Source organism: Cajanus cajan, chromosome 2 (genome assembly GCF_000230855.2).
Source record: "Cajanus cajan strain Asha chromosome 2, NIPB_CcT2T_4, whole genome shotgun sequence".
Lineage (NCBI taxonomy): Eukaryota > Viridiplantae > Streptophyta > Magnoliopsida > Fabales > Fabaceae > Cajanus > Cajanus cajan.
Window position 1 is genome coordinate 54,166,351 of NC_138518.1, and position 12,280 is coordinate 54,178,630.

At 33.4% G+C, this 12,280-nt stretch overlaps 1 protein-coding gene across 1 annotated transcript in view; it reads left to right on the plus strand.

The window, feature by feature from the left end:
* The window catches only part of LOC109811229 (callose synthase 7), a 30,717-nt gene that overhangs the window by 2,201 nt on the left and 16,236 nt on the right, over window positions 1-12,280 (plus strand). Inside the window, exons 2-15 of the mRNA XM_020374906.3 lie at window positions 900-1,000; window positions 1,299-1,411; window positions 1,494-1,581; window positions 1,670-1,780; window positions 1,886-2,047; window positions 3,573-3,659; window positions 3,794-3,885; window positions 4,256-4,379; window positions 5,555-5,689; window positions 5,779-5,855; window positions 5,970-6,060; window positions 7,482-7,610; window positions 7,738-7,855; window positions 8,626-8,957. Coding sequence (XP_020230495.1) covers window positions 900-1,000; window positions 1,299-1,411; window positions 1,494-1,581; window positions 1,670-1,780; window positions 1,886-2,047; window positions 3,573-3,659; window positions 3,794-3,885; window positions 4,256-4,379; window positions 5,555-5,689; window positions 5,779-5,855; window positions 5,970-6,060; window positions 7,482-7,610; window positions 7,738-7,855; window positions 8,626-8,957 — 1,760 coding nt within the window. The remainder of the gene's footprint in view (window positions 1-899; window positions 1,001-1,298; window positions 1,412-1,493; window positions 1,582-1,669; window positions 1,781-1,885; window positions 2,048-3,572; window positions 3,660-3,793; window positions 3,886-4,255; window positions 4,380-5,554; window positions 5,690-5,778; window positions 5,856-5,969; window positions 6,061-7,481; window positions 7,611-7,737; window positions 7,856-8,625; window positions 8,958-12,280) is intronic.

Here is a 12,280-nt window from a genome sequence, read left to right on the forward strand (position 1 = left end):
GAATTTTGTGTAAGGGTTTTGAGTTATTTTAATGCATATAGAATCCTGTAAAAGAACATTAGTGTGAGAGTAATAATAGGTGCTGGGAGCTTTCTTTCAAATTTCTCAGCAGTGTCTAGTTCAGCTTACTTTATGAAGACAAATTAAAGTTGTCTATATATGATTTTTGTTACTATCACCATTTCTGGTTTTTGTTATTATTGATTAGAGAAATATTTCCTATAAATGTACTGATAGATTTTCTGCTACACTGGCATCCTTTCTTTCTTTTTCTACTGTTTTTTTTGAATAGATAAGTACTTTGTTAAAATTCTTCATACATGTTTACTTCAAATTGCATCTAGCTTTTATATGCTGTAAAATTTTTTGTTTATTAAAGATGGTGATTATAGTTGTCACTTGTCTGAACTTGTTTCACTACTGATTCTACTCCAGTGGGTTCCTCTTCATTCCTCAAAAAACCAACATGTGGTTTATCATAGATAGACTTCAGTCTCTGATTTAGCCGAAACTCGCCCATATCTATCTAATCTCCATGAGAGAAATGAACTTCCAACTACTCACTAAAAGTCCTTTTTTCTAAGGGCAGTTTCAGTGAACCTAAATTTGGCATGTTTAACATAATCCGTATATAACTCAGAAGAAAATGGATATAACAAAATATTTATTAGAAAAAATATGTCCAAAACAAGCCTTTGTTGAAAAGTATCATATTGAAGCCAGATTCTACTTGCAGAATTGTTACTCTCACAGCAAACACATTCAAAGTCAACATCTAGAAAAGGGAAATGAAACAACAAAATAGAATGGAAGCATTCGTTCATCAAGTCAAAGATGTTTTTACCTTATATTTCCAGAAGAGTACAATCATACTGATGTTTATTTGTTTGTTTGATTAGGTCGCTTCCATGCATTTGAGAAAGCCCATACAATGGATCCAACATCCAGTGGGCGTGGTGTTCGCCAGTTTAAGACTTACCTATTGCACAAACTCGAAAAGGTACACTGGTTAATTTTATTTTATGAAGGTGCTGTTTTGTAACTTCTCATTGGCGTGTATGAGCTGGTAATGTTGGGTGTCCTGTTGATTCTTATTTAAATATTAATATCAGTCTGATAGGATTTTCTCTTTTTCATTTTAATAAAAGTCTTCTGTTTATCAGGAAAATATTAACATTAGACAGTGATTATGTTATTGATCATTTACAAATAAGAGTAGCAGACACTTCTTAATTACTACCCAAAATTGAGATTATAGTAGTTGATGTTTAAATATATTTAAAATTTCCGGGTTGCAGGAAGGGGAGCTTACTGAAAAACTTGGTAAAAGAAGTGATGCCAGGGAGCTGCAGAACTATTACCAACAATTCTATGAAAAGAAAATCCGTGATGGAGAATTTTCCCAGAAACCGTGAGGCTTGATCTTAAACTTGTGCTTGCAAGTTTTGCGAATTGTGTTATGATGTCTTATTCTTCTCGTGTTTCTCTTGAAGGGAGGAGATGGCTAAGAATGTTCAGATTGCTGCTGTATTGTATGAGGTGCTGAAGACTATGGTAGCTCCTCAAAGTATTGAGGATAAGGTTTGTTTTGCTTGATTAGGCTACCATGACTAAAATTTGTAAAATACTTCTAAACATACACGGACTAAGGATGTTGTTTCATTGCCAGACAAAAAGATATGCCGAGGATGTTGATAGGAAGAGGGGGCAATATGAACACTATAACATCCTTCCACTATATGCTGTTGGTGTTAAACCAGCAATCATGGAACTTCCCGAGGTCTGTGGATATATGCATTGTTTGTTTTGCATCTGCTAATGATATAATCACCCTGATATTTCAAATTTTTAATCTGCTTGTTTTTTTTTTTCTTGAAAATTATAGATCAAAGCAGCAATTAATGCTTTATGTAGGGTGGATAATCTTCCAATTCCAGTAATTCATGCAAGACCTGATGTTTCTAATGATGATTCTATAATGCCTATGGAGAGGCTTAAAAAAGTGAATGATATACTTGATTGGATTGCCTCAGTTTTTGGGTTTCAGGTATTCAATATTCTCCTCCTCCCCCCCTTCTATTTCCTAATTTCACTTTGATTGGAAATTGTCCTGGTTACAAATATAGGTGAGAGAGAATTGGGTGGCACACTTATTACTAATCCATAGGAGTTGGGTTCTAGGTTTTAAGATGGTGGTGGAAGTCATGATTGGGTTTTGATAGTTGACTTCATAGTAGAACAAGGGCTGGCCCAACATGATGTTAGGTCTAAAGCAAATTTTAAAGTAAGACTTTTTAAAATTAATAATATCTTTTGATTATAAAAATAAAAACATTTTAGTGTTGCGTCTTGAAAAAAATAATTATATTTGTATATCTTTTAGAGATAGGCTTTTTAAAGTGAATTTTTAAGAATGCAAAAAGTGACTTTTAAGTTATTGAACCTTAAAAAAAATTATATAAATATTAATTTAAAATATTTTTTTGAAAGAGACTTAAAGCGAGAGCTTTGTTAGCCTTGCCCTTGGGCCGGCCCCGAGTAAAATTGGAATCAAGTATTTAGTTTTTGATAAAAGGAATCAAATTTTTAATGTCCTGGGGTTAATTTCTGAAGAAGTGGATTGAAGGTTATTTAATATGTTTGGTTAAGCATATTTTAGAGAAATACTAATATTGTTTTTTACCAATTTCTTGAGAGAGCTTTTGAAATATGATGTCTATTTCTCCCAAAAAGATGTTACCAAACATGCACTCGATTGGACAAGTGTGAACATAAGGCTGATCCAGAATCAACAGGATGATGATTATTGACTATAAATGGTGCTGTTTCAAGGCTGAACAAGTGCAAACATGTTTGACTAGATTTTTGCATGTTATCTGATAATGAGAATGGATTGGAGCAATGCTTAAAGCATAACCATTTGTCGGTTTGTCTGTCTGTGGCTGAAGCAAAATACTAGTGTTTTTCAGAGGAGATATCTTCCTTGAACCTTTTATGGCATTAGTTTTTTTCACTACAAACATGACAAATGAACAATTTAATATAGTTCTTTTTCTTTGGGGCTTCCTCGCAGTTGTTCTTTTCAAAGCTTGGCTTCTTTGATGGGTTTTTATTAATAAATTTATAAAGGGATTGGAGAGTTCTATTAGCTGATACTTCTACATTTCATAATTTCATTTATTGAGGTTGTTACAAGAATTTCTTACTCTTCTTTTTCATAATTTTGTTTCTATTATTTATTCCTATTTTAAAATAGTAAAACCTGTCAAAATACATGAGATGGGATACTGAAAATAAAGAAAATTATTCTTAAATTGCTACTTCTCATAATATTAATGACATCTTGATAGCAGTAGTATGGCATACATACAGTTATGTTGAGAACATAGAGAAATTTATTGAATTTTGTTTTATTTATTTTTATCTCCTTAAATGTTTCAAAGGAGTGAATTTGAATCTCTTTTGTACCAAAGATACAGAGCAGCCAATGTTGAATACAACTATGTATAATTGTCATGCCATTTCTGGGGAATAATCTGATTTACTGTTTCCTTCTGTTTTGGGATATGAAGAAAGGAAATGTAGCAAATCAAAGGGAGCACCTTATATTATTGCTTGCCAACTTGAATATAAGGAACAGGGATGTATCATCTTATCAGGTGAACTATTATTTACTACAAAAAAAAACTTTTGTTTTCTAGTTATTTTTTTTTCATGTTTATTGTGATGCTAAATTTCAACACTGTGATTACACTCCCACTTATATTAAAAGCTAACAAGAATCTTGTGGCAGCTCCATGAAGAAACTGTACTAAAGTTGAAGGCTACAATTTTCAAAAATTATGAGTCATGGTGTCATTATGTGCGTTGTGATTCCAATCTTAGGTAATTAAATGTTTTATTGTGAGATAATAAAACTCAAGGATTTTCACCTTAAGAGTATGTTTGGATTGAGGAGTTGGAAAGGGAAGGGAGGGTTAAGTTTTCAATTTGAATTAACATTTTATTTTTGAACATTTTTCTAAATGAAAGGAAAAAGAATGAAATATTTCCATGTAACCTTTTCCATCATCCCTTATTCTTCTTTATAAATGTTTTATAACTCAATTCAAAACCATAAAATTAACCCTCCCTTCCCTTTCTCTCCAAACCATTGTGTCCAAGCATACTCTAAATTGTGCTTCATATAATGTTTATATACTAACAAGAGCTATTTGGTTCATTTTGGTGTATGAATTTTTTTAACCCTTTATAGGTTTCTAGATGATTATGACATGCAACAGATGGAGCTGATTTATATTGCACTTTATCTTCTAATATGGGGAGAAGCTTCAAATATTCGCTTCATGCCTGAATGTATTTGCTACATTTTCCATCGTGTAAGTTCTCTATTACTGTCTGTTGAACATTATTGATGACATAGCATTATTTTTCTGTTTTACCTGTGCTGTGAGTAAATCATCTCAATCTTGTGCTCTACTACTTATAACCAACTTATGCTTCATTATGATAAACAAAATGTTTCTTGTGATACCTCTTTTAAATTATATTATATCATCACTTGCACCTCCATCAACGACATTACATATGTTATAGCTTCTATATTTAACTATTTTCTCATCGACATCTTTAATCTCTTGTGTCATTCTTTGGGAGAATGAAATACTGAAATTATGCAGAAGATATTTCATGAATAGAGCAAAGTAGATGCTATTTTCAGATTAAACAAATAATATCGTTCTAGTTATTTACCAAACTCATTCTAATTAGGCAAACCTTCTATACACCCCACAAGATTTACTTTTCCTCTTTTTTTTAATTTTTTTATTTTTATAAAAGATAGAAATGCTATTGCATCAATATACAGAAAGTGATCCTAACTAGGTTTGCACCACAGTCTGTATCAATCATTTACAGCATTTCTAAAGTATTATATTAACATTTTAGCTGAATATGTTTTTTGAAAGGAAAATGATTTGCGCAGGGAATCACTTCCCTCTCATGAAATACCTAAACCTAAAAATACCTGATGTGAAAATCACAAATGAAATGTCACAAGTTGCATGTTTATCACAAATAAAAGTTTGTGGGAAGGAGACATTTTTCCAGTTAATTTTAAGAGCACTACATATAACGTGAGAATTAACTGTAAAATATTTTCAAGCATTAGGGTTTAAGTAGACCTGTGGATGGGAAGTGAAAACAAGTCATAAATTTGTAAGAATGTTTACCTTCAACATAATTTGATTAAGGCATATCCTAGTGCTCAAACACAAATAATTAATAGCATATCTATAAATAAGATTCAACATTCAAACGACTTACAAAGAAAAAGTCAAATCAATATAAGACCTATTCTGAACATGTTTCATGTTTCCACCCAATGGCAAACCTAGTTTTGGCATCATTCTTTCTAATTCTAGTAGCATTGGTTGTGACTGTTACACACATTTTCAATTTTAAGTTCATGTTTTAGCAGTGACATAGCAAGCATGGTCTAGATAGTTAGATACCATGTTAATAACTCTCTCTCTCCTCTTTTTTTCTCCCAAAGATGTGTGATAAAGTCTATGAGATTTTAGATAAGAATACCATTCATGTGACTGGGAGCACACAGCAAGTCGAAGGACGTGATGATGAATATTTTCTGAGGGAAGTTATAAGTCCAATATATCAAGTTTTAATGAAGGTCAGTATAATGCAACTATAATCAGATTAGTTTTGCTGCATGTTTTCTAATGTTTTCCTTGACACCTGTTTCTGTATTTGGTGAAAAAGGAAGCAAAGAGAAACAACAAAGGCAAGGCAAGTCATTCTAATTGGAGAAATTATGATGATCTTAATGAATACTTTTGGTAAGTGTTTTATTAAACTTTTAGTTATCAAATAATGAAAACTCTTGAAACTTTTTTTTTTTTTTTTTTTTTTTGCATTTGGATAACAAGAAACTCAAATCTGTGCCTTTTCAGGTCTAACAAATGTTTTCACGATCTAAGCTGGCCATTGAATCCCAAAGCAGACTTTTTTAGGCATTCAGATGAGACACAGACAGGACATCCGGTCTGTATCTATTTTCCCACTTTTCCTTTTCATTCTGTCTGAATGTGTTATTTTCCATTTGCTGAATTCTCTCAATACATATGTATCAGAGTTTGTTAGAATAAATGGATATTTGGTTTGTTCTTATGTCAACATATTATTTACTTTATATTGTTTTTCTTTTAATTATTTTTATCACATGTTAATGCCATTTATTTTATACTCTACTCTACACCAATGTGCCAAATAATACTATTTTTTTTATCGAAGAATGATTTTATTGACATACTATTTCATCCGTAAGATATATGAAAGACGATTAAGTCTTTTTCCACTAGCAGGGGTTGGGTACATATATCAAATGATGCCATAATTTTTTTAAAGATATATTGAAACAAAAGCTATAGCAAGAATAATCCTGTAACTACAAATGTGGAGTGCCAATTCTTATGGAACCCGTATGAATGATCCCTGCACCAGAAATTTGGATTAGGATACAATTTTTGGGTAAATGATTTTTGAAATTTTATTAGAGATTTCAAGGACCATCTCCTAAAAGCTAAGTTGCAAGGTGGAGGCATTTGAATGCTTTTATACTTTCAAGTTCCAAAGAGTTCCTTGTGCAGAAAATCCAAATAGAAGAATATCAGTATCATTGCAGTGATGGAGATATTTAAAAAAAAATGATTCATATAACAATCAATTGTCTCTAAATTGACCAAAATAAACATTTAAATGAAAATCATTTCATGGCAATTTGTTTTATCAAAAAAAAAAAATCATGAAAGTGCCTTAGAAATGTAAAGGGTCTTTCCTTACCTGAGTTTGTTAAGGGATAGAATTACTTTCATGATTTCACATTGATGTTCAGCACATGAACTTTAAAGGGTATTTGTGTTTGATATGCAATTACACTGATTAGTTATGAGAGTTTCTTTTATTTTTTGTCTGTGTTTTTCTCCTTTTGTATTGTCTCTGTTGAGGATTTCTTATTCTCCAAAGTTTTATACTTTTATCTCTCTTTTGCTAATAGATTGTCTTCTTTTGTCTGAAATGAAAAAGAAAGAAAAGTTGCCAGGAACTGTGGGTTCTCACTTCTAGTTAGAGTATCGATAAAAGTATAAGAATAATGGAGTTGGTATTTTAGAATGACTCCATACTTTAATATGGTTTATTTGATTGGATAGGACATGGATGACCTCTATTGAATTAGAGACATGTGCCATGTATGTATATAACAGAATTTTAGTTCTATTGCTCAGGCTGAAATGGTCTTTAATGGATAGCTGTTTGTTTTGTGTATTTATTATTGTCTTCTCGTTCTTTTTTTTTTTTCCCCTTTCTCTTAAAGGTCCAATGGGCATATTTACAGTCTACTTGTATTTTCCTTCCTTACATTACATTTAAAGAGACCTTTATTGAAGTACAAATGCCAATGACAGGGCCGTAGCCAAGCAAGCACCGGAGTTGGTAAGAGGAAGCCAAAAACAAATTTTGTTGAAGTTCGTACGTTTTTGCATCTGTATAGGAGTTTTGATCGAATGTGGATATTCTTTATATTGGCTTTACAGGTAATTGTAGTAGTTGGATCTGTGGAATGTTCTTTATGTTGACTTTAACAGAATGTGTAGAGCTATGGTTAAGACTTGAAACTTCACCATGCAAATTTTATTTCAAATATGCAAGTATTTGTTTCAGGCAATGATTATCATAGCATGGAGTTCCTTGGGACCTGTTGGAGTGTTTTTTGATGCAGATGTCTTCAGAAATGTTACAACTATATTCATTACATATGCTTTTCTCAATTTTCTTCAAGGTACTTGATTCCTATATTATGGTTTATTTGGAAGGAATAGGTGATATATATAGGAACTGGGGTTAATTTCTTGCTTTCCAAGAAACTTTAGGCACCCTAAATCTGCATATGTCCATGCTAACTGTAATGGCTCTGCTAGCTCCCTGTCAACCTCAGTTCTTTTTGTCCCCATCGCTATATATGTAAACCTCTGTTGACTTAACTATTTTTGTTGACATACAAATCCAGAGTTCAAAATGGAAAGATTTGCCAAAAGAACTACTCATTTCTGTTGGAAGTTGTTCAGTTCTTTGTTAAACAAAATAGAAAATACTACCTTTGGTCCTTGATACAAGAAACAAATAGGTGTATTGTTTTGGTCCTAATTATAAGAAACATAAATTCATTTTGAGATGTGTTAATTGCTAATTTTATTTTATTTTATTGTATTAATTGCTAATTTTATTTTATTGTCAAGTCTATTTAATGAGACTCGAACCCATTTCTCATGCAAGTGAATGCATTCATTGACCTATTAACGAAATAAGCCATTTAATTCAAGGGTATTTGTGGAATAAAACAAATTTTTTAGGTTCATTAAAATTAACTAACTTAACTATCTTCATTGGTCTTTAATCTTTATAAATTAGTTATTTGTTTCTTATATAAAGAACCGCAGTGGTAGTATTTTTCTTTTTCTTAAAGATGAAGGTAGCTTTATTCTTTATGTAGTTTCAATAGCAATTGCTGTTTATCATTTATTAACTTTTTCTCATATATTCTATTTGCAGTAACTCTTGATATTATTCTCACATGGAATGCATTGAAGAATATGAAATTCACTCAGTTGCTTCGATATTTTCTGAAATTTGTGGTAGCAGCTGTTTGGGTTGTTGTTTTGCCAGTCTGTTTTTCCAGTTCTCTACAGAATCCATCAGGGCTTATAAAATTTGTTACCAGTTGGGCTGGCGATTGGGGCAACCAGTCACTTTACACCTATGTTGTTGTATTATATATGTTACCAAACATAGTGGCTGCAATACTATTTTTCCTTCCTCCTCTGCGGAGAACATTGGAGCGCTCAAACATGCGTCCCATTACCTTTTTGATGTGGTGGGCTCAGGTCAGCAACACATTTATATATTTATTTATTGTGGAAATACCTGTATAGATGCTTGTTAGAAAAATTCTTAGAACTAGGAATTGTAACAATTCGAAGAACAAGAGTGAATAGGGATACCTATATGAGAAAGGAATCCGAAGAGTGTACTGTTATTGAATGAATTTGATATAGAAGGATTACAAGAATACATGCCTAATCCCTCTGTCCTGACAGCTATTTAAACTCCAACAATTCTAACAACTAACTAACTTGCTGACTCAGCAAGGATACAAGTCCAAATTTATTATTCTAAAAAATTCTTCGTAACAATGCCTTCCTCTTGGAAACATCCTTGACCTCAAGGATGAAACGATGGATACTTTTTTTTAAGATCATAGTAAAATTCCCACGTAGAGTCTTCTGGTAGTTTATGCTTCCATTTAACTAGTACTTTGGTTACAACTACTCCCTTCCTTTTTACTGTCATCCTGTCCAATATCAATTCAGGTTCCTTTTCATAAAATGCATCTTCAGCTTGGAATGGTAAATTTGATGATGCTGTTGTATTACCAATATGTTTCTTAAGCTGAGAAACATGAAATACATTGTGCACTTTTGACTGTGGAGGTAATTCTAATTTATAAGCCACTTCTCCAATTCGATCCAGTACCCTATAAGGGCCAAAAAATTTAGGACTTAATTTAGCGTTGCTCCTATAAGCCACTGACACTTGTCTATATGGATGCAGTTTCACATAGACCAAATCCCCTATCTGATATTGCTTATCCCTCCTATGTTGGTCAGCAAGTTGCTTCATTCTCTCCTGAGCTCTTTTCAAGTGAAATTTGAGCAATTTAAGCATCTCTTCCCTTTTTGATAAACTCCTATCAACCAACTCAATCTTGGATTCACCTGGTAAGTAAGGAAGATAAGCTGGAGGTGGTTGACCATACATGATTTCATATGGAGTAGCTTTAATGGCTGTGTGGTAAGTGGTATTGTACCACCATTCAGCTAAAGGCAGCCATTTACTCCACTGATGGGGAGTATCTGCACACATGCACCTTAGATAAGTTTCCAAACACTTGTTCACTATCTCGCTTTGACCGTCCGTTTGAGGATGGTAGCTTGAAGAAAGCTGAACCTGAATGCCTTGAAATGCCATAAATTCCTGCCAGAAACTGCTAACAAATACTGGATCTCTATCACTAGTTATTGAGCTTGGGCAACCATGCAACTTAAAGACATGATCCATGAAAGTTTGGGCTACATCACTGGCTGTATAAGGATGTGATAATGCCATAAAATGAGCAGATTTGCTCAATCTGTCAACCACTACAAATATCACTTGTTTTCCATAAGAACTCGGTAAACCTTCAATAAAGTCCATATTAATGTGCTGCCAAATTTGTTCAGGAATTGGAAGGGGTTGCAGCAGTCCAGGCGATGCAATAGTCACACTCTTGCATTTTTGACAAGTGGTACACTTAGATACAAAAGTCTTAACATCTGATGACATACCCTTCCAATACACCACTGACTTGACTCTTTGCATAGTAGCACCAATACCAGAATGACCTCCAATAGCAGAACAATGTAGCCAATTTAAAAGATCGTTTCTGAGCTTCGCATCCTTTCCCACTACTAATTTACCCTTTCTCCTCAATTCTCCTGAATGCCAAGTATGATGTTTGTGGGAGGCAGCATTAATTTGCAATTCACTAATTAATTTTTGGATATTAACATCAATCACCCATGAATTCTTAATCCTGTCCACCAAATCAGATTGTAATTGATGAGTAGTCAGATTTTTGCATTCCACATAATCCTCCTCATGCTCGATTCTGGATAAAGCATCAGCTGCAACATTTTCATGACCATGTTTGTATTCAATGGAGAAATCAAATTCCATTAGCTTAACTAACCACTTCTGCTGGAAAACAGTGGTCAATCTTTGATCCAATAAGTATTTTAAACTGTAATGATCAGTTTTAACAACAAAATGTCTGTTGAGAAGATAATGTCTCCACCTTTGTACCGCAAATACTACAGCCAGTAGTTCCTTTTCATAAGTAGATAAAGATTGCTGCTGTTGGTTTAATACTCTACTGATGTAAGCGATGGGATGATGATCCTGCATAAGTACTGCTCCAATACCGAAACCAGAAGCATCTACCTCCACAATGAAAACCTTATTCCAGTCGGGTAAAGCCAAAACAGGTGTATTACTTAATAAATCTTTAAGCTGCTGAAATGCCACCTTGGCCTCTTGAGTCCAAACAAAATTATCTTTCTTTAACATATCACTTAAGGGTTTCGCCACAACACTAAAACCCTTCACAAATCTTCTATAATAACCAGCTAACCCCAAAAAACCTCGTAGTTGTTTGATAGTTAGTGGTAGTGGCCAATTCCTCATAGCTTCCACCTTGCTAGGGTCTGTGGACACACCTTTCTCACTAATGAAATGCCCCAAATATTCTACTTTATTGACAGCAAAGAAACATTTAGACTTCCTAGCAAACAAAGAATTATTCCTCAGAGTAATAAAAACCTGTCTTAGATGAATAACATGGTCATCCAAGCTGCCACTGTAAACAAGTATATCATCAAAAAATACTAAAAGAAACTTCCTGAGAAACTGCTGAAATATTGTATTCATAAGACCTTGAAATGTAGCAGGTGCATTAGTCAGGCCAAAAGGCATGACAACATACTCATAATGTCCTCCATGAGTTCTGAAAGCTGTTTTATGAACATCCTCCGGATCCATTCTGACTTGATTATACCCGGCTCTTAAATCTATCTTGGAAAAAATTGAAGATCCTTGCAACTCATCCATTAAATCTTCCACCAATGGTATTGGAAACTTGTTTTTCACCGTATTTCTGTTTAGATCCCTATAGTCAATACAGAGTCTCCATGATCCATCTTTCTTTCCCACCAACACTACCGGACTCGCATAGGGACTACTACTATTTTGTATCACTCCCGACTTTAAGTATTCTTGTACTAACTTGTCAATCACATCCTTTTGGTGCTTGGCATATCTATAAGGTCTCTTATTAACTGGATTAGCTCCTTGTACAAGTGGTATTTTATGATCATGTTCATGTCTAAAAGGGGGCAGCTGCTCAGGTTCCTCAAAAATATCTGAGAATTCCTCCAAAATCTGAACTATTATTGCTGGTAACCCAGGTTGATCTGCATGAGTTGTTAGAGATTGCAGCAATCCTCCATCCTCTGTACATAACTGCATCATTGAAAAATATACTCCTTCCTCCAAAGTTTTACCAATCTGCTGCCTTTTTACTGTCTTAATACCGCTAGATGTAGCCCCTCTT